At 35.0% G+C, this 24,069-nt stretch overlaps 1 protein-coding gene across 2 annotated transcripts in view; it reads right to left on the bottom strand.

Moving 5' to 3' along the window:
* The window catches only part of LOC139144282 (kelch domain-containing protein 3-like), a 69,293-nt gene extending 47,630 nt beyond the window's left edge, over positions 1–21,663 (bottom strand). Inside the window, exons 1-7 of one of the 2 annotated variants that reach the window (XM_070714952.1) lie at positions 21,485–21,663; positions 10,120–10,298; positions 9,309–9,473; positions 8,198–8,313; positions 7,892–7,966; positions 7,123–7,339; positions 5,450–5,648 (exon numbers count right to left, since the gene is read on the bottom strand). In XM_070714952.1, the coding sequence (XP_070571053.1) occupies positions 5,450–5,648; positions 7,123–7,339; positions 7,892–7,966; positions 8,198–8,313; positions 9,309–9,473; positions 10,120–10,273 (926 nt within the window). In that variant the 5' untranslated portion in view covers positions 10,274–10,298; positions 21,485–21,663. The remainder of the gene's footprint in view (positions 1–5,449; positions 5,649–7,122; positions 7,340–7,891; positions 7,967–8,197; positions 8,314–9,308; positions 9,474–10,119; positions 10,299–21,484) is intronic. The other variant, XM_070714953.1, reaches the window with a different exon arrangement.
* Between the last annotated feature and the right edge of the window lie 2,406 nt (positions 21,664–24,069).

The raw sequence follows: 24,069 nt of genomic DNA, 5'->3' as shown, positions 1-24,069 counted from the left end.
CATATTTGGTATCTTATTTGCCAGGGGAAACATATTCAGAAGATATTTGCCACCAAATAAGACGCTCTCTACATGTATGCTACAATTATGGAAATATTCTGTTTTTGCTTCAAGCACAATTGAATTTCTTCTGAGCAGCAAGCATGACTGAACTCGGCCAACTGTCATCCACAGAGGCTTGATACAAGAATGAAAGTAATCATTGAATTTTGAAAAAACCTGGAAAATTAATCAAGGGTTACAAATCATCACTAACATACCTACTTGAAATAAGGTTAATTATGTATCAAGTGTGAGTCATGATTATTTTTCAACATCGATACAACCAAACATGTCTGTCAGTCTCAAATGTAAATTTCACACACCAATAACCTGGTGTGTCCCTGTCAACTAATGACACACGACCTGATGAGGGCGCCAATCCAAAATCATGGCTCCTGGGACATCTGATTGTGGATTCTGTGTCTAAGTCAAGACAAAGGCAGCTCTCAGACAGGTCTTCTGTGAGTGGGTGTCTGAATCAATTCACACAGGTCACAGTAAAGACACTGAGCAATTCCACACTCTACTGTATGGCTCATTTTAATATAAAAATAGCTGGATATACTACAGGTATTTTTGTAAACATATGACCTTACAAAAATCTATCACCACTACTCACTTACATAATTAAAAAGACAAAAATATACAACAAAACGTCAAGCAGTTAAGCATACTAGACTAAATTGAAAGCTGCATTGTGCAATAAAAATATTTTCCTCTGAAAAGCTTCAATGCTATCTTCAATCCAAGAAAGTACATTAGGTAAATCATGGGACACCACATTGAGACTGAATACCCTTAACACTGTCTTTGAGCAACATGAACAAGTAGATGCGATTATTAAAGGCTTCAGAAAAACCATTTCACATGTACCGTATTATCTAATCATCTAGCATACTTTAACCCGACTGTAAATGGGAACAACATTCATAAATATTCTTTTATAGGCTACAATTTCATCAAATTTGTGACAAACAGGAGTTTTGCCGTTGAAGAAAGTAGAAGTCTAGAGATAACCACAGCTGTAAATCATCAAAGATTATACTTTTTTGACATAGTGCACAACATTTTGGTCAAAAAATGTGCCATGAACTGACAATTTATCTGATGACAGAAAAGATGAAAAGAAAACTAATACATTAATGGAAGAGAAGCAACAGTCTTTGAACATCAAGTGAGGTCAAAAGGTAATAAATGCCTGCTGATAATGGGGTATTGCGTCCACAGAGACTAGTAATCTTAAACCTATGTCATCTCTACTCTAGTCATTCTGTCTTGAGAATTAATGATCTTGTGCGCCTTCTGTCATTGTAATTGTTATAATATCATGTAGGTCCCATGATGAATTACTGTATAATTAGTTTTGGGAAATGACTCCAAGGTTATCACTAAGATGTAATCTACCTGTTTGTGTCACAGTGTCATTGCTCTAAAAGTTTTACAGCCATTATCAGTAACTTAAAAGAATTCACCTGGGTGACATTGTGTTTAAGAGAGAAATTCACTTCAGAGTAAGCAGGAAGAAATTCCTTGAGATATTTATGCTTTATTTGTATATCTTATCAGAGACAAGATCATATCTTGTCATGTTGAGATACACCCAATATGAGAAGATTGTGGTGTTTACTGTTGTACTGTTCAAAGAAGATATAAGGTCAACCTGCTCATAGATACACAGACGCAATGTGTTATTTCTTGAGGGCAGTGTTGTGATCAGCAAGAGCTATTAACAGGACACAAAGAAAGCACTGTAATTTCACATATTGAAAGAAAATGATCAAAATATGACAAATAAACAATATGACAGGAGCTGAACAGTGTGGTTTACAATCAACTCATGTATGTCTCTGCCTTACTAAAGTTGATTTCTAATTAATTTTGTATCAACTCATGTATGTCTCATTAACTAAATTTAATCTTAAGCTAAATCTAATCTAGCCTATAAATTTTTGTAGGTTGGTGATTAAGTCAATAAGTTTGCTACCGTCAATTTTATTCACTATTTCTGACCTGAAGACTAATATCTGACATTAAAATAATGATACAATATGTGCGGCCAGATAAACTGTGTGTCTCAAAGTATTTTAATGTAGATTTTCTTTTGCCTCTGGTGGCACAACTACTAAATCTCTCCTATACATTTGCCTTTAACTAACAAACCTATTTTATCTAAATTTCTCAGAAACATCATCGCGTTTTATATGTATTCAAACCTCACTTCATATAAAAGGTTTCAGTCAATTTGCTTGAAATTTTCCCCAAGACTCATGCCCCTTGCGCCTACGTTAACACAAAGTGCAATCTAAATCCATTTTAGTCAATACTTAACCAAAGTATTTAAATTTCTGTTCCATTAGATGTGCTTATTTTTATACGATGACAATAAGAGGATAATATTCACATATACTGGTATATATTTAGTAAAATATGAGGTTAGAGACCTACTTGACCCCTTCATCACCACAATATTATCAAATGTACTATGAAGACGTATAAGACCTCATCTGAATTTTCCAGCACTCATGGTATATCATAATTTATTATTGTGTCAGAAATTTCCGACATTCAAGGTAGTCAAAAGGTCAAACACATTAATCTTTCCTAATTCACACGGGAAAACATTACGTTGGTAAAAGTCATGCGTTGTTCATATCATTTAGTGGGTGTCTTTAAAATTGTGCTAATTCTACAAATGTTCAAAAATTTCAAGCTGACTATATGAATCTACTCCATAAGTTCCAATGTTTCTGTTTACAGTTTTGATAATAATTTGGATGGAACAGGCTGATGTCAAATCCTTATTTTCAGTTTCACAGCAAGCACAATGGAAACACACACACACACTCACACACACCGTACCCTACATGTTCTGTAGTTTGCAAGAGCTATACCCTTGCAAGTCACTTGGCCACCCTTCAACATCAAACCAAGACGTTTTATTTCTATCATAATTGATGTAATCTGATTTAAAATTGATGTAGAAAATCTGTAAATCAGCAACAGCTATTGGGACAGCAAATAATACATAAATGTGGAAATGCTAACATCTCTGCATCAATAATGAAAATGATGTGTCATTTTAGTTGTGATTTGGAAAGAAAAAATTCAACAAACAATAGTACAGAGATGTCATGATTACAAAAAATTCTGCTGACCTGACATTTGGAACTTCGGTTGTACATTAACAGAACAATTCAAAGTATACAGCAATGGTTAACATACAGATTAACACATACAGAATGATAGCATATATTACTGTACCAATGATGAAATTAAGTTTTTCACAGTACTGCCGCATGAGGGCTCTCTACAAAGAATCTTTTGAATCACACATATAAATTTGCTCTACACCTACCATATGCTTACAGCTCTATGCACATCCAATGATAATGCATGTGCTTGTTATCAATGTTGAACACTCTCCCATCACACATTGAGAAATCTATCAAAGTTACTGGCAGGCTTGACTGAATTTTCAGGATTTAAATAATCAAAATACAATCATTTACATGTACCAATATTTACTACAGTTTAAATTGTATTTAGCAGGCAGCATGAGCTTTTCAAATATCAAAAGCAGCCTTTTTTGCTATTATGTCTGAAAATTCCGTAAATTTTTGATCAGATTCAAACTCACAACGTACAGCACCAAGTTACCTAGCGAACACATAGTCAAAACTGCTCAGCCGAATCCCCATCCTTAAAAAGAGTGCTTCAATAAGAGAGCTAAGTTGTTACAATTCTTCTGACTGCGACCCCTCCACACGCTGTAGAGTTGATGAAGCACTCACACTAACATACTTGTTATCACATATTGCATACAGACTTTATCAAAGCAATGAATACATGGCTTAACTGGGCGATAGACTAACAAAGACCAGGGTTACTCACAAGAGACCAGGATTAGCACTACAGGTATGAAATCAGATAAACTGAAACTGAACAGCAATGCTTGCTGGTGACTAGCAAAAAATTCTCAGAATTGTAATAATGAGGTTTTATACCTGGAAATAGTAAAGCATTCAAGTTTCAGTTTCAGTATTGCATAGTCATGCCATGGACTGCTTGTTGCAAATTTTGCCAAATTTACATTGAAATTCAGATGTTTGCTGTCAATAATATTTCAGTCTATTGTCTACTCTGTATTTCTGGAGTTATTCAAACTGCATCATTGCTTATTTGGTATCAATGGACATCATCCATATCAATGGAAGTCATTGGAAGTCAACTTTATCAAGTGCTGATATTGTTGGTCTGCTGGCAAACATGTTGTGTGTATTTTCATATCAATAGGTGCATTGGCACAACTCAGTCATTGTGTCAGTAGCAAGAAAAGTGACATTGAATATTTTTGACTAAAATTTTTGAATTTCACTGGTTTTCTACTGATACTTTAGTTTGAAAACGAAGCAATCATATACAAATTATTTTTTCTAGACACAGGGTTTACACCAAGGTACTTTTATGCCATTTTCTCATGAAGAGTAATTTTGAAAAAAAACATCATGTAAGGCTGTTTTCCTCTGACATATGTGACTGTTCACTCTAACCTTTCTGAATAACTTTATCACCATGCAACAATTCTCACAGCAACTCTGTCTCTGCAGCAGTTTGGGGATGGACTTAACAGAAACATGCATGACCAGCCAGCGTCATGAAGTTTCAATAATTACACTTCTGCAATACATCATGAATGATCAGAACAATTTACATCTATCGAAGGAATTCAATGTTAGATTCATGTCTTACTGAAAAAAATCACAGCTGGATTCTTATGACTAAATCACATGTGAAATACCATCTATGGACAACAGCTTTTATAATCAGTAGATTTCCTCAGAGGAATATCTGCATGTCTCTCAAAAATTTGTTGGAAGGCTATAAAGGTATGAACATATCATTGATCATGCTTGTATGTTAATTACTAAACTCACTTCATGAGATTCTTGTTGTGCACTTATTGAGTAACAAAAAACTCTTTATCAATGCCAGTTTCTAAAAAGTGCTGATTCTTGTACTAGTCACTGATCTTTTAAAGTTTTTGAAAAAGTTAGATTGAGATTTATTGAAAGGCTTGTTGGTTATATTACAGTACACAAGTAGTTTGGATTTATAGTGAGTATGCTGGTTGTAGTGAGATATTTCACATAGCAAGTTGTCAGTATTGTGACACAGTTCTACATACTGTACTACCAGTACCATGATGTATTTGTACACCCATGAGTGGTGGGTGCAGACTGATATACTGAATTTAAATGTGCTTGGTGTAGCTAAAACTTATGGCAGTAGGTACATATAGGTAATGGCTTTAATGAGGGTGTACAAAAATGTACTTGTACTGGTAGTTTGGAGCCCTTAATGTCTGTATGTGAGGTATCTTAGTTGGGGATGGAATCTATATCCTTACCTTGTGCCTCCAAAGAGTAACATTTGATGACCTATAACACAGCAGCATTGACGTCTTCTGGCACACGGCTTTTTATTGCCTAGTACCTGTACTTCACTCCATATCATGGTACGTGGATCTAGTTTGTACATATCATCATAGTGCTTGTCTTTAACTCCATTGTAACCTCCAAATATGAACATCTGTCCATTATACATAACTGCAGATAAAAAAAGGTCTGGCATTAAAGTGATGAGGTTTTAACTTTTATTGCTTGTTTGTGATTGAATCTACAATATACTTTCAAGTCACCGCTTGATTTTCTTTTTCACAACAAAAGCTGTAATGTTGCCAGTGCACTTATCATTGTCTTTCTGAAAAATGTGTCATTTGATTTTAATAAACCCTCTCATTGAAGATTATAGTCTAGTTTCTTTCCAAACATTTCTGCTCACAAAAGGGTGTGCTGTGGCTATTTTTGTTGAGATTCTGGTTATATGGTGTTACCCTACCCATTGAATCATGAGACATTTAATACACTGGTTCCCTCAAGACAATAATTCCAGTGACATCATACGTTAACCACAGCAGCATGTTTTGTCTGTTATGTATGTACGTTGGAATATGCCATGCAGTATATCAAAAATGTTATTTGTAGAAACTATGATTGGCACCAAGTAACCTTGAACAAGTTAGTGACTGATTTTTGAGAAAGAGTTGATTATGGATGACGTAAAACAATGTCCAATTCACCAATCAGATTGCTCAATAGAGGCAGCAAATGAAAGCAATGAATAGAACAGTGTACATGTACATGTACACTGGATTTTTTTAGAAAGCACAGCGCAGCCAGTGGCAGAAATAAGGGCAGAAATAAGGGCAGGGGAACCAGATAAATTGCAGACTACGTTGATCGCCCTCTATTGACCATTTGGAAAGTTCCTTTAAGTCTATCTACGTACATGTAATAGCTCCCTGACCCAAGTGTTTCACTCAATCTGTGAAATCAAGCATGGTACTACTCCTCTTAGATTAACTGACCCTTCAAAAATCTGCAAAAAAGATTTGCAACTATGCTTTCAGTCCAAAGGTATAACAATGTTTGTACAGAGGAACTGTTAACAGAGCTTACATCAGCTAGAATGGCATTAGAAAAGACTATTTCTTTGAATTAAATTTGTGTACCACTAGTCATGTTACACAGAGAAGTTGTTCAGTGAAAATCTATTACATGACTCATCTCGCTTTCACAACATTTGCTTGCCTCACACATTCTATGACTGAAAATGTGTTTGAGTGACATGATTCTACAATGTTCTTCATGTATTCTCTAATACATCAGGACTGACTAGATTATGTTGTTCTGAATGAGACCTATATGTCTGTCCACAAATGGAGTTTCTTTTTTGATGTAGTTTTTAAATAAGAGTGTGTTTTCAGTCACCAGAGATATATCAAGGCTAAAATGAAACAGAAAGATGGCAAGGACAGATGTCAAAATCTCCCAGACATTGCAATCAAGACACAGTCTGAAGAACATACAGAATTCCTTGGACCTTACCACTGGAATACCATGTATTATCTTCAGTGTTTGCTGTACAGTGTCTTGGAACAAACTTTATAAAGGGGAAATCACTGGGGTATTTAAACTTTAAAAAGCTGTTAGCACATAAAAATCTAAATCATTCACTTACATGCAGAATGGCTACGTCTTCCATCCGGTATTTTTCCAGAAGTAACAGGTTCATGCCAGGAATTATCCCTCGTGTCAAACACCTGTACTTTGTTGCAGTATAATTCACTGTTTGTATGCCATGGGCCTTGATGATCAGATCTGCCACCGAATACAACTAAAAGATATTGATCAACTGGAATGGCTGTGTGGAAATCCCTCCAGTAGGCGGGTCTTCCCTGTCCAAACAAACCATACAGCACAGTATAAATGACGGTATGTCAAATCAATGCAGATAAAAAACTTGCATTCTTGCAAAAGACAATAAAGCTTTCCAGTCAAACACTGTATTGTGCGTCAAGTGTTTCATTTTATCATTTTGTAAGGCTTTGTTACTTTATTACATGATTTTGTGCAACTCTATCAAATGAAATTTTTTGTTCTGAATTTTTAAAGAACATACATGTTTACTGATTTACTTACATATTTGGCTTCAGAAAGAATTTGTACATATGGTTTTGAGACCCACCATTCTCTCTTAGATTTCAATATAATAGTTTCAACACACATTGGGGAAAAAATGACACAAACTAACTTGATAACAGCAATTTCATCTTTACGTTGCATCGTTCAAGATATCTTTACTGCAACAATATTAAATATACATGTAGCTTGTGAAAGTGTGTTGTACTTTGACTCTTGTACAAACATCAAAAACAGCAGAGATTGCAACTAGAGTGGAATATAACTCAAGATGAGAAGTTGACAAATAGTAAGAGTACACCACTAACCCTTGAAACTCGAAGCAGTGTCCACGTCATTGTTGTGGTATCAAGTTTATGAACAGTGTTGGAAAAACATTCCATCTGCAATGAGAGAACATACATGAGTGGATGAGGACAGTTTTCAAACCCATCAGTTGTATCAATATGTCAGTATTGTCTCCATTTGAAGTATCAATGTCAGTATTGTCTCTATTCAAAGTATCAAAATTACACCTATATAACATTTCTGACATTGTAACATATATTGTTACATCATAGTTATTGACTGATATTTAACAAAACTTAACGTGACCAATTGAGGATTTACATTACCTGATCTTCATAGCCTCCAAATATAAAAATGTTTTTATCAAGTACACAGGCAGAATGTCCATCTCTTGCAGGAGGAATATCACCACGAACTTCAGGACAAAACCAAACATTTTTACCTAAAACATAACAAAATTGAACGGATTATGCTTTTGTTATGAAGATAACTTTCCATATGATGCCCAGTAATCTGTTGAACTTACTCTATCAAGATATCTACAGATGCATTAGTTGACACTTTTCTCAGGTGTCAACATCGCTGTACAGCATTCATTGCCATACAGCATTCAATGCCATAGAGCATTCAATGCCATAGAGCATTCAGTGCCATAGAGCATTCAGTGCCATAGAGCATTCAGTGCCATAGAGCATTCAATGCCATAGAGCATTCATTCCCATAGAGCATTCAATGCCATAGAGCATTCAATGCCATAGAGCATTCAGTGCCATAGAGCATTCAGTGCCATAGAGCATTCAATGCCATAGAGCATTCATCGCCATAAAGCGTTCATCGCCATGGAACTTTCATCGTTATTACGGAAACATGTAAACCATTCTGGTTCAGTTTGAATTTTAATTAAAGAGACTGTGTGGTTGTTTTGTGTATTTTTGAAATGTGACAGTTCTACCTTACTTTGTAGTAAATTTTTCATACAGGCGCAGTTACTGTCTGATAATGTCTTTACTATGATGTATTATGATGTATTGAGAAGTTCTCTTTAAAGTAATGACAATTCTTTGGTTCTCTTCTCTAATTTCAAAAGTTCATTGCTGCAGAACTATATCATATGATATATTTGTGAATATAACAAACACATTGAAATGAAATAATTATGTGAATAAAACAGCATATTCCCTGCAGCAGATACCAGAATATTTTTTGTAGTTGTTGTTTCTGCAATGCTGTGAGTCAAAGAAGCAAGTATTATCAGTTGGAATTTACAATTTCTTGCTTCAGTATTTCTTTCGATGAAATTATAGCTTTGGCAAGAAATTGAAAGAAAACTCAGGAATGTGTTTTGTATGATCATAACCATCAATGCTAGTTTTCACATGTAGTTAAAATGAAGACATTATACTGGAGAAACTGTTATATTGAAAAGACACAACATACTTGTGTTAAAACAAAAAAGTCTGTTACAGGCACCAACAGAATCATTTCTTCCTCCCCATACATAGATGACATCATCAACAGCTACTGCTGTGTGGCCATATCTCATGTACGGAATACAGTCCAGATCCTTTGTTGTGTTTGCAAGCTCTATCCATTTGTAAGTTACTGTAACGTGAAACATATTATTGAAGATCTGAATTATATTAAGGATCTTGTAAGGAACTTCTTAAAAATTTAGAAAGTTAAAAATTGAAAATGCATACACTTGCAGAAGTATTTTGTGACAATTTCAATCATAGCTATCACTTTTTTGTGTGGTAGTTGCAGTATTTCGAGTTTTATGAATATAAGCTCTTCACCACTGAGGTTTGGTCACAGTCCATAGCTTTCAATGGTGAATCTGGATGAATTTCTTTACTGGGAAATGCAAGTGTACACGTTAAATTTGCTTTTGAAGATCTACTGTTTAATATTATGTACTTTATAATTGAGACACAAAAAACACTGCATTTCCTGGAGTTTTTCGTACGTGCTGATCCATAAATGTCAGTTTGCATATTAATCAGCATTACTACTACAAAGCTTCTTTCCAATCAAGTAGTAGGTGTTACAGTAACAGATGTTGGTAAAAACTAATATTACCGTTGGTAATAATTTCCAGTTTCCATGGGAGATGGTAAGCTTGATAAAGGTTTTTATCAATTAAACAAGACTACGATAGGTGGCAGAGGGTGAAATGAGTTTGAGAATAGCCAGATCAAGATAAAGTATCACATTTCAAAATAATGTGTAAAATTTCTTGTTTACTTACACATATCAAATACATGGACATCAATGGGACGCAGTGTTTCATAATCGTCTCCTGTACAATATCCACCAAATGTAAATACTTTGTTGTCTATAGCACATGCAGCATGATTGACACGGCGAGGGCCTCCTTCAAGGTGGACTATCCACCTTAACATTGTTATCACAGCAAAGTTTTCAATTCTGTAATACATAAAGCAAATCATTAATAGATTAGTTGCAATTTAATGTGCGTGGGCGTCTACATGTAATGGCATATTACCATCTGTCCAAAAAGGAGAAAAGAGGTCTCCGGTATCAGTGATCTTTGCGTCCTTCTAAACCAAAGTATCAAATCTGAACTATGAAATATTACCCACAAAGCTTGCAGCTAGTGTTATTTGACTAACTTCAAAATTTAATTTCACTTTCTCTGTATCAGGAAATACCGAGGTACAGTACATCTCTTGGTTAATTTTCTTTTCCCTTCCACAGCTGTAATTTCATATACGCAATGCTCACTTGTATTCAGTGACAACAGTCATGGATGTGTGTAAATGCCAACAAATTTTTGTTCTGTAACCATTGCAGGACTTCAGCCGTGAGGCAGCCTACACAGTAACATGTGCTACAAACACTTGTCCTTGGTAAGGCATGTGTAGTATCTCAGGCATGTGACACACATTAAAACACTGACTACATTGACTAACAAAGATCTACTGAGAAATTATCATAACAATGCTTTGTCCCCAAAATGGCATTTAGACAAAAAAAGCAAAGTGGGCTATAAATGATATTGGTTCTCAAGAGGAATAAACAAGCATTTTAGATAGGATACTTAGAAAATCAGATGCAGGATACAATGTACATTAAATTTTTTCCCAAATGAATGCTAAATTCAAAAGACATAAGGTCTGCAAATGTTAACATCAGCAATATATATTGCTATAAATTTCTAGTTAATATTTAATCAAATAGATGTGTACACAGGACAATTTTTGACACAGATCCGTGAGGTTACATTTAATATGCATATGGGTCATAACAGACGTTATACATGTACGTTACTCAGTGTTTGCAGGTCTCAGTGACCTCGGCTTCAGACTAAACCCAGTAGACTGATTTGACATCAGGTCAATGTTAGGTATTGACCTCGTTAAATTTACATATCCAGTGTCAATCTTATTTTGATATGACCAACGTTGACAGATGACGGCATACCAGGTAGTTGTACAAATTACTATGCATGTTTATAATATTTCTATTGTGCCACTTGTTTGTCCTGTTTGAACAAACCCTCAATTCATACATGAACCCAGCACTGATGTCTACCACTGTTGACCATTGTCATTTCAATGAGATGGGATACTGGGACCCTTTTCGAGCTTTCAATTCCAAACAGCTATAGTGAATACCATTGATGACATAATACTCAGGATTCTCATTCACTCATTAAATAAAAAAATAATTGTTCTTTCATTTGGAATATCCAGAGATTGAAAATAACAGCTATTTCATTGTCCACATATCAATTTACCATGGGTAAAGGCGGGAATATGATCTTGTAGTTGAAAATATGAACACCAGTTGACTACTTTATATGAGTTATCATGTGCTATTATATTCCATAATACATACAATTTCTGATAAACTGTGAAACCAAAAGGATAGTTAAAATGTACTAACATTAACCAAATAAAGTATAACTATAGGATTAAAACATCAGTGCAATTTTGTATTTTTTGTGGCATTTAACTTAGTACGTGGTTTGTGACAATACATGATGGTAGCAAAGTACACTGTATGACATTTAAGTATGGATGATATTAAACTGTGAACTAGTTTGAATGGCACATTACACAGGCAATGTGTTTGTTGAAGACTGAAGGTTTCACTGACAGTGATAAATCCTACTACGGAAACTCTGGTGATTGTCAGAAAATGACATTTACAAAGCAAAATTAAATGGTTGTGAATCAATGGTAAAAAGAAACAATCCTTCAAAATAAATGTGAAATTGGCAGTTGTACTTAAGTTTTGTTGACATCTTTCCATCAAATTTCTATGCAAACGTAATGTACACGGTTCGTAACAAGGTTCGTAATTTAGGAGGATATCTTGATTTGACCTTGTCAATGGAGCACCATGTCAACCAGATTTGTAAAAAAGCCAGTCACAGCTTATACAATCTCCGACGTATTCGTCATTATTTGAATGAAGACACTACTGAAATTCTTGTTCACGCTCTCATTAGCTCCCACCTCGACTACGCCAATTCAATCTTATATGGCATGCCAAATCAGCATTTTAATAAATTACAGCGTGTCCAAAATGATGCAGCAAGAGTGGTAATGCATCTGAGAAAGTATGATGGTGTGACTGACTCACTGATCCAACTACACTGGCTTCCAGTAAAGGCCAGGGTTAATTTCAAAATTATCTTGCAGGTCTTTAAGGCTCTAAATGGTATGGCACCACAGTATATTTGTGACTTGGTAGAAAGAGTCAGCGTTAATAGGTATAATCTGCGGATAAATTCCGGTATGAATCTTGTAGTACCAAGATCTTTCAACAAGTATAATGATCGTGCATTTGCAGTCTGTGGTCCAAGGTTATGGAACTCACTCCCACTTGAATTAAAGTGCATAACAGAAATTCAACCTTTTAAATCAAAATTAAAAACTTTTCTTTTTAAACAATTTTATCAACTGCACTGATTAATTTTTAATATTATTGGACATTTCATGAGATTTTTGTTTAAATCTTGTTTTGTATTTTTATTGAATGCAATACTTTTTGTTTTACTTGATGTAAAGCGCTTTTGAATATTTTATTGTAGAAAAAGCGCTATAGAAATATATATTAAACATTAAACATTAAACATGAATTCAGAGTATGACAGGGGGCTGTGTGTGTGTGTCTGTGTGTGTGTGTCTGTACTGATTGCTGAATTAGTACAAGGAGAGACATTCAGCTTCACGAAATGTCATGATGACATCATTAAATATAAATACTTAACAAGCGGAGCTAAAATATTCTTAAAAATTCCAAAGGTAGTTGGACAGGCTCGACAGCAATTGAAGCACCATCAGAGAACAGCATTGCACAAGTACAACAGTAATACACATATCAAGTGTTTTACCCAGCCTATGTACATGTGCATGTACAATATACTTCACACATACTGAACAGATCTATGGGAGAATTTGTCAACAGTTTTTCATGTACAAACTTAAAGCAATCCTGGGTTCATGTACAGGTACTGTATGTCGAAAATCACTTTTATAAACATTTTTTAGTTCTAACTACAATTTAGCCTGTAGTTCCCCATGCCAGATGTTGATTTATTTACTGGTACTTGAAAAACTACTATTATAGAGGTACACATATATTACACAGTTTATGAGTGAATTGCTGAAGGCCAGTTTTATATTTTTTTTGAGCAGCAAGTCTGCCTGATGAATTAACAGTTTTAACAAACTGAAACACGACAAAAATATATTTACAAGAAATATGAAAGTATATGTACTGTGTCCATGGCATTAATTAATACTGCAGAGATAAATAGCTATGCAGTGTTTACAAAATATACAACATTCCTGAATACAGTGCAACTGGACCTATGAATAAAATGTAATTTCCAACCAAATGAAGGACATTTTGAACCTAGTTTGTAATTTGAGAGTTGCTAGAAAATAATAAAGCATTGATGCAAATTTGAGATTTCAGTGTTTGACAACTACAAGCTGATACAGTTTACCTCATGGCATTCTACTTGATACATTTTAACTCTTGCATCATCTGTACATAAATTATTTATAATTATCATTCATTGAATCTTCTATCTTGTATGATATTTTTCCATGGAAAAACAACTACATAATCTGTCCGAGGAATGAAAAGTATACCCTCTTGATGAAGATGTGTCTTGTATTACATGTGTATTTACTGTTTAAAGGTTAATTTTGAGAACTTCAAAGATATTAAGTCACAAACTGAACACCCACACACCTTACACTGTTACAGGTCAGAGGTCTCAGTGGCTATGTATAAAAGGAACAACTTGATTATCAACTCTGTGGCAAAAAAAATCACTTGACTTGATAAAATTGTCAAAAGAAAACAACGGAATGACACTGTGTAAATAGTGAATGTTAGCAAGAACTGACTCTGTATGAGTATAAGGATTGTAAAAACACCAGCTTCCAAATTTCTTTCTTTTGTATAGGTGGATATGTTAACAGCTACCTGCCACTTTGTTTACATATACTGCTACCTGCCAATGTGTTGACATATACAACAACACTTGGTTCTGAGATCCACAAATAGTTTTATCAGCCACATCAAACTCTCACCTTCGTTGTCTGCTACTGGAATCTTGGCCCTTGGGGCCTTTGAGAACATTATTTATCAGGTTTTATTTTACAACAAACAGATTTACGGAGTTAATTGAGCTATCACCCAGACACGAAGACAAGTATGCAGTAAAACAATTAAAATAACACAAACAAATGAACTAAGAAACAGCGACGGAAGATAAGTGAGTTCAAACCATGATCATCACAACATTTCATTAAATGAAAAAATCATTATGGTCAGTGTAAAATTATGTTTCATACTATCTTTAGCTTGCTATGATAATCCTTGAATCTTTTTTTCCAAATGTGTGAACTCTCATTGTGGCCTACTTTTTTAATCTGATAAAACAAATATAACACTATTATTGCCATGTAGGCATTAGTTTTTCAGCTAATATTGGAAGGTCATGAGGTCATGGGGAAGTATGTGCAAATTGATGTTACCATGTTGGTGGCTCACAGTCATCAAATAGTACAGGTCAGTGCTTTTGTAGCATGGCCTGCTTAAAAAGAAAAGCTTTGCTAGGCCATTTCTGTTTATGTAGTGAGAACCAAATAATATTTAGAAAATAAAGATAATATTTATATTGTTGACACTACTTTGGCACTTGCAAGATTAGTCCATTCCATGCATAGCTGGTCAGAACAAAATTGTTAAAATTTAATTTAAAAAATACCTTCAAGGTCTAAGGTTTCATAGCATTATTTTTACAAAATTGGATAGCTGTCCATATGGAAAGTTTTACAAATTGAAATATACAGTAGTAAAAATTAGATGTGAATAATTCACATTTGTATAATAAACAAAGGGGTGATCAATGACCATTGCAAGGTTAATATACAACTCTCTTCAGAATCTGTAGGCAATGATATAGGGTTCTGTATTATATGAGATTATTCCACCATGATTATTCAAAGATGGTGGAAATTATGACAGAAGAGCTGACCATGAGAATTCCAATTGCAAGATATGCTGGCAGCTAATACTTCATAACACATGTATCAATCTTTCATAAATTTAAATTTTGTGTTCATCAAACTTCTTGGATTTCTTTAAAATAAACCTGTAAATAAATAGACCTTAATTAATTTGAGCAACTTTGGGACCATTTTTAACGTAAAAATTTGTGAAATCACTGTGTGACATGACATCAATACCTGAATGGCGCAATGATTGTGTTGATACGATGTCACCTAAGCCACTTAACACTTACAACCTTTGACCAAAATATTGAAATCAATATATCACTGCTTTATTTTTATTTTGTTGCATGTTTACAGATGTTTTCAACAATGAGGCAGAACACCATATCTGTTTCTACAAATAACTTCCTGTGTATTATTTTATTGAACCACTCACATATGTGCTCTATAATTTATTGGTTATTTAAATGTGAGCGACATACGCAACCCTGGACAAATATGAATTCATACAATAAATGGCCTACAGTTGTGGTGCATCTGCAAATACTTCAAAATTCTAAATGTATACAGATGACATTACTGACTTTCATCTCATATAAAGTTGTTGATAAACGATATCTTGGACCTTCTTGCAACATAAACCACCTTTGCTACTTTTTGAAATATTGAAATACTTGCTTAGAAACATGACACACATGATTCAGCATTTTTGCTGAGGTTATGGTGAACACTGATAAATGATTTGTGAACCCAAATAACATTTCTGCTGTCCCCTAATCTGATACACTGATATGCTGAGGGGAACCCTGGTAAAGTAACTGGGGAACCCTGGTACCGGTAATATTTACCTGTTTATTGTTAACTACAAACACACTGCTAACACTAACAGTAACAGTCAATTTCTAATTCAGAAGTAATGCAATCCATTGTAGTGACATTTACCTGCTCTTACAAAAAAATGTTGAAAATTACATTTCAATATAAATTTGTTTTTTTCGATATTATGTTTACTGGTGACCTCAGATGAGCTAGATGCAGCACATGTATGTAACAGACAGCTAAGATAATGTCATTCAGGTCTAAAGACTGTCTGGTGGGAACTGAGAACAGATGTTGCATTTCTGATTTTTTAGGTACCTTGATACTTATTTGAAATTTTAGCTGAGGCATTTTATCTGATAGAAGCAACTGTGCTGATGAAATAAAACATTTTGGCAATTAGTTACGATGGGAAGGGAGAACATCAATTTTCTAACTGTTTGATGATAACATTTACTGTAATTCTTTAGAAGTGACATATTCTACTCCAAATCACAATCCAAGTGTGTTCTTATCCATCATACATAATTACAACTGATCACATTTTGTATCAACTATCTGATACCCTGAGTTCTCAGATCTTTATTCCCTCCTTGCTTGTAGATATTTTCACAATATATACTTCAATAATATTTTTACAGTGCTGATATGGGTATTTCAGACCAAGAGTGCCCACGCCTGTATGCTATATGACTGAGTAAGAAGTCTACTCTAGACTGTCACTTGTAGTCTTCAGAAGTTCCTCCACTGTATTCACAATTTGTAGACAAAGTAACTTGCTGATACACAGAGTATACAAACAGCTACCTTTCACGTAAACTATTTTTTTATTCTTACTCTCAGCAACATTTTAAGCCAGTCATAAATACCTGGATTGGTCCATGATCAAAACATTGGTTACTAGACAGCAAGGGTTCGAGCAGTGATTAATTCTTTCTCAAGAGCTCCTCGGCACAATTGTGTTGTTCTGTTGGTATTTACATAAAGATTCCCTTCAAAAGCTCATACAGATAACACCACTGAAAATAGCAAAACCCTACTGTAAGAAATACATGTAGCAAAGAACATTACATCAGTCTCTCTTATATATCGCAGCCACTTTTCTATGTCAATCACATCTGTGGGTTGGAATTTTACGATTAAGCTTGCCTCTGCCATGTTGAAGGAATCATGAACAACTGTTTGGCTGTGAGACTCTCCCAACACTGTCTTCAGATGCAACTGAACATTTTCACACACTTGGGCTGTAATTTTGCACAAGCAGTTGAGGAGACTTGACCTGCCTCTTTTACACAATGTTACAGTCAAGTCATGTTGACTTGTCTAAGGCAGAATATACAATGGAATAGCTTAACTGACAGAGACAAAGCAGTACTTTCACGTGGGATTGTTTTCAATGGGTGGTTTGGTTGTCCCCCATGAGACTGCCATTAATTTCAAGCCCTGAATTATCCTGTAGCTGGGTATTTTAAAAATATTTGAAATTTTTGTTTAAAAAAAGACACTACATGACCTTGTAACTTTTAAACTGGACTGATTACTTTATATGAAACTCATGATATTGTAATTAACTATTGCAAAACATATGTTATCATAGCTAATTTGTGGCAGGTGTTCTGAAAATAGATTGAAGTTCATCTCACTCATCTCAGGTCAGGGGTCATTCAAAATATTTCATGATAATACAATCTCTTTAATTTTGCTGACTGTTAACTTTAAACTGAACACCTTTCTTTTATAAATAAAAAGTAAAAATTCATAAAAAGCAAATAAAAACAACAACAAAATCCCACCTCCTCCTTAAGCAAAATGTGACCTTAGAATCTCATACTATACATGAATTTGATTTTGAAAGAGGTGATGAGACTTGGTGAGGTTTTATCATTGCAAACATGTTTCATTCCTAACTTTTTGAGCTCTCTCTTTACTGAATATAAATATCACTTTCTGCTTAGTAAAATTATTCTTTACTAAATTATAACAAATTATTTGAGATTAAGCAAAAGAATTAATTTTACAGCTGGATATGCTGAAGTTTTCTTAGTTGATTAAAAAATTTGCCCTCTGGTTAAACATGCAGCTTCTATGAATAAAAACATTGCTTTGCATGAAAAAGATAATACTTCTTTGATGAAAATTTGAATATCAAAGTAATGCAACATCCTCTACATTAAGAGTCTCAAAAACATTACTTAGTGAATGAATGAATGTATAAATGTATGAATGGATGGATGAATAATTAAATAACGCAAAAATCAAACCAACAGATGAGTACAATGCCAGCCTGGGAGTACATGTATCTGTCACTCACAAAGAGCCTGACTACAACTTTTACAAACAATCTACGGTACCGTATATGTGAGAGGGGGAGGTAACTGTGCTACAAGCTCAACGTTTAACCTATAGTGTACACACAGACATATTATACATGTCCATCTTATCATGACAAATGGCAGCATCAAATCATTTGTAGCTCAGAACATGTGTGGCGTAGTAATGGTATCTGCTGGACATTCTGTTTCTGAAACAATTTAGACAGAGCAATTGCAACCCTATAGAATGAAGACCATTTATAACAAACAACCAAAGATGTTCAGTCCTCTATCTGCTGCAATTGTGTCTTTGGTTGAAGCAATATTGGTAAAAAGGCAATCATTTCTGTCAGAACAGAAAATCCAGAATATTTTTAGGCTGTATGAAAACTCTTCTAACTGTACATAAACATTTTACTGAGAGCTCGTTGCTGCATGTATACAAAATGAGCATGATCAATATCATATTATTAATTAAGTCTGTGCACATAATATCTATGAAAGATAATATTCAGCATACTGTTGCTTTGAGGGACATGCAACTATCTTGTACACTTTGTTGCTGGTCATTTTTGATATTTGCATATGCGATGAAGTCATGCATTTTTATCATTTTCCTACCACTTTGATTTGAAACTATTACAGCCACAGCTTTGTTTTTTTACTGACCTCCATAACAAGTTTTGTTCTTTTTCAGCATTTTTAACGGTATGAAGGGAATGAAGATCTATATCTATCAATTTCAGTAACATGATATTGTAAATTTGTTCTGGTATACCATATTGAGGATTGTGTTCCATAAAATTATAAAGGAAGAAAAGATGTGACACAATGGTCTTCAATAATCCATGTCTGGACTGCAAACAAATATATTTTTTACCAAATGACATTAAACAGGTCCTCTTTTTTGATATATTTGAGTTGACATCCTGACAAAAACTGTGACTTGTAGAAATGACCAATTACGACCAAAAGTAGAAAAACTATTGTTTTTCATCCTTGCATGTGTTGATCTAGATGAGCCATCTCAGCCTGTTTTCAATATTTAATTGAAAAGAAATAATATAAAACATAAAAGTGTGCTACTTATGATTGAAAACATTATTTTCATTTTGGTTTGGTAGTTGGCTTTTGTGAGCTTAACAAAAGTTTAAAAAAAATCACCTCATCATTTGTGCAAGAGGCCTACATGTAGACAAAACCTTTTTGGCTGAAGGAACAAAGGCACATAAATTATCAGAGTTCCCTGTGTACAGTGAAGAGTATTGCTATTTTCAACTTGATATCAATATAGAAATAAGGGACGACGCACTAACCATTAACGTTTATTTATGGGCAAGGGCGAGAGGAAAGCCAAAAATTAACGGGCGAGGCTTACCGAGCCCGTTAATTTGGTTTTCCTCGAGCCCGCGCCCATAAATAAACGTTAATTGTCAACGCAGAATCTGTTATTTTAATTATATCGATGAACCCCGAAAAACTGTCAAAATTTACGAAAATTTCCCGTGCAAACAACAACGGGGCCCCAGAACCTGTCAGTGAGTGATGCAAAATTTTTGTAAACACAGAGATTTTTTGAAAAAAGTGTCTAAACTTGGCTTAAAAATGCTCCATTTTATTTTGTGGTTGATTATGATCTTTGTACAAATCACAATTTTTGCTTTAGCGGTAAAGCTACTGTGTTTACAATATTATTCATATTCACAGGCATGTAAACAAACCATTACCGTGCATTTGTTGGCAGTCACATTGTTCAGCTCGACCAATTAAAACGCAATGGACAGGGCATGGTAATATAATACTGTACAATACCCACCTTGGTAGCAGGTACAACACTAACCCAAAAACAGTACTAACCCAAAAACAGTACATAAACAGTTGATTTAACTGCTGAACTCTTGAAAATCAAGAATATTTCTACACAACATTTCAGTCAGGCTGCTTTGCAAGAATCTTATGTCACTTGAAAATTAATAAAGCTTCCTCTAATTTTTGTTACTTTTGAATATTTTGGTCAAGTCATCACCAACCACGGTCCATGGATGTAAAATCTATTTTTTACATCCATGCACGGTCCAAACACAAAGACAAACACATTTGCTGCTACAAGTATATTTGAAATGTATTGTCCATTAAAATTTTTCTGTATCATTCTTATATTTCTTCACCACAGATTCACAACATTTAGGGACTATAGTACAGAAGCACATCCAGGGGGGAGCCCTTCATGTTTTTCACATTTGATTGGCAATGAACTGCATATGAGCATGTGTAAGAATACTCTGAAATCTGAATGCCCTTGGTTGACCTATCTGAGAAATCTACACATCATCAATCTCTATACATACTAGTACACAAGCATGAAAAAAGTAACCAGGATACATGCTGGAGGTGCCAGCTGATATTAGCTACACAGGTAGCTCGTCAACAGTTGCATACTAACTTTCTTATGTCAATCACAGCACAGTGTTATGCATTTATCTTTATGACATGATGCTGTATAGACATCATAAATTCATTTTGATCGTATTTCGGCACTGTTTTGAGATCGCTTAAATACTGTGGTTGTTTCGTCACCTTAACAATCATTACGTGAAAGTATTTGCAAGCAAAGGTTCATATCAGGGCCTGGGCGCGGAGAATGAATGTCCGTATTGTTACCTGTCGAGGTAACCCGGAAAATGGGAGGGTACTTCATTAACACACATGTGTGAGAATTATCGAAATTGCTTTGCGACCTTTCACTTGAGAAATAGCTGAGTTGATGAAAGGTCGTTTAAAAATATATGCTGCTCTGATGTCCGATCATCTGGTGTAGACAAATAATTTTTGCCTTGAAAACATATGTCGTGTCATTCGTTAAACGTTGATTGCGGCAGTCAGTGCCATACAATGTTCTGCCAAGCGCCTCAACTGAAGAGGCTAGCAATACCAAGCGAACGTTGTGAAATTAAAATCCAAAGATCGCATCACTTACGAAAACAAGGGGATAATCCTGCATTGATTAACAGACGTTACAGTTCATATCTTGACCTGGTAACATGCCTGATGTCACGGTTTCGTGCTCCGAAGGCTGTTCGTCACCGACATAGGTTCACTATCCCCTCAGCGCAGCGGCGGTCGTTTCAGATTCAGTCGCTGTCTGTGTGACCTCAACCCCTAACCCCGAGGTAGATCATGACGTCATGGACAGTACGCCCTCCCCGGCCATGAAGCAAAAGGAAGCTTTTTGAAAGACCGCCTGCGATATAGCCATGGGGACCGCGATCTCCGATGATGATGAAGATGATGATTAAATATTTAAACAAATGAAGAAAAATAAAAACATATTTGGACTCGGTAAATTTGTTGTCATTGTTGTTGTTGTTGTTGTTTTTAATAGTATTTGCAGAAAAGAACAAAGTATGCGCTGCAAAATTCAATACAGCCTAATTATACATACGCCCAGCCTAAAGTTAGGCTGTATTGAATTTTGCAGCGCATATGTATAGTTAGGCTGTATTGAATTTGTAGCGCATGTGTATAATAAAGCTGTATTGGATTTTACAGCGCATACTTTCTTTTCTGCAAATACTATCAACAACAACAACAACAACAACAACAACAACAATAACAACAACAACAACAACACAAAATTACTGATTCCAAATATATTTTATTTTTCTTCATTTTTAAATATTTAATCATCATCATCATCCCCATCATCATCAACATCATCATCGGAGATCGAGGCCCCTATGATCTAGCTCCTTGAAAAAGCGAGTTTCAAGGCTATCAACAAGAGGATAAACAAACTTGAAACTCTTTTGAATCTTTCCTCACAGCTATAGCCAAAGGCGCCCACGAGCTGGGTGTCTGCTTAATCGATCGATTTTTGGCTCGATCTATCGATCCCGTACTCGACCTGCCCGCCACAGCAACCTAATTTAGGTTCGAAAATCTGTCGATTTAGGGGTGGACCATATGATATCCTGGGTCTAGAAGATTTACATGTAAGAGGTTGCATCTTTCTTCGTACCTGATCCTCTGTTCACATTTTTTTCACTCTCTGATTACTGGTTACTTTTTTCTCGCACTCCTCATTTGGATACTTTTTTCCCAACAACAAATGTACAGTCCTCTACTTCGTGCGGAATAAAGTGTGGCACATTAGATAATAAGTTGGAACTTAATACTTATGTCTTGTACATATATTTACCATTTACCATTTTTCAGTTGGAACACAATACTTGTACATATATTTACCATTTGGCGTCTAACTAATATGTGGGAAAACAAAACAATTCGAGCGACTGATGAAGGAACCGCACTTTGGTTCCGAAACAACGCTAAGACGAATTACTCTAACATATAACCGGTTCTCCCGGGTACCCAGATCACATGATCAGGGTTAAAGCACTATCGATTCACCGGTGTCTCGCCATGTGTCTCCATATCATAGAACCACATTGATCGATTCAATATGCTGCATCATTAACAAAGGTAGAAAACGATGTGTGAAGGTGCCCTTACTTTCCTTTATATATAAGTTTAAAAAGCCAAAAGTTAATACATGTACTGACCACAATTATAACCTTGGGATGGCGCTATATAAAGAAGACATTAAAATTTAAATATAGCACTCCCCAAATCTATTTGGCCAAAGAACCATTGTGTATCTGACACTGAGAAGTCCGGCTTTGCTCAGACAACTACTATACAACAAGTTGTCTGAGGTTACAGAACCCGGTCATCACTGACTTGGGCAGTGTTTTTTTTTTCTTGTTTACACGGTCATGACTATTGTTTGACAAATTTTCGTAAAATGACCGCTGCCCGTAGTTTTAATTGTCCCATGAGAAGCGACCCCTTCCTAACAAGAGTCCCTCACTCAGCGTTACCAAATGTAAAATGGTCCAGTTGCATGGACATCAATAGTGTCATAGTTGGCTAGGTGACTACCACCTAAAGTCAAACAATTTTCATCGTCACAGCCCTCAAAATCACTCTTTCAAGTCACAATGAAACAGAGGAATGTGCTGGGCTGCTCTTTGCGCAATTTTCCTTTTGAAAGTGGGCAAAGTTAGTCTATGTTCGTAATATTTTTTAAGACTTAAGTTTAACTTAAACTTGTTCATGGAGATGATGCAAATCATGGGACCTACTGTATTCTGCTGATAGGTGTATATTCTTTCCTTCTTTCTCTGTAGATTTTTTTTTGTATTTATTAAGTCATCAAAACACTACCAATTCTTCAGAGAAAAATGGCAGACAACTTCACATGCCTTGCAAATTTTGCAACATGACTAACAAACTAAATCTTGAAGAATAAAAAATGGTGCAACTGAACTACTCCAAAACGCCACTGAAAGATTGAAAGCAATTCAGAAAATTTGCCCATTGCACTGAGCAGAGAATTGTTTATTGCTAAGGACCATGAAGGAAGTAAGGGCGAAAGGGAAAGACATCTTCAGATAATTTTTTTTAAGTCCACCAGAAGGAATAAACAAGGAATACGTTGATAATACAGAAGAATTGTTGTGCATTAATATCAACATCATTGGAACAAAATCAGTTGATTTC

Source organism: Ptychodera flava, chromosome 11, assembly GCF_041260155.1.
Source record: "Ptychodera flava strain L36383 chromosome 11, AS_Pfla_20210202, whole genome shotgun sequence".
In the NCBI taxonomy this organism is placed as follows: domain Eukaryota; kingdom Metazoa; phylum Hemichordata; class Enteropneusta; family Ptychoderidae; genus Ptychodera; species Ptychodera flava.
This window is presented reverse-complemented; position numbering and strand designations above follow the sequence as displayed.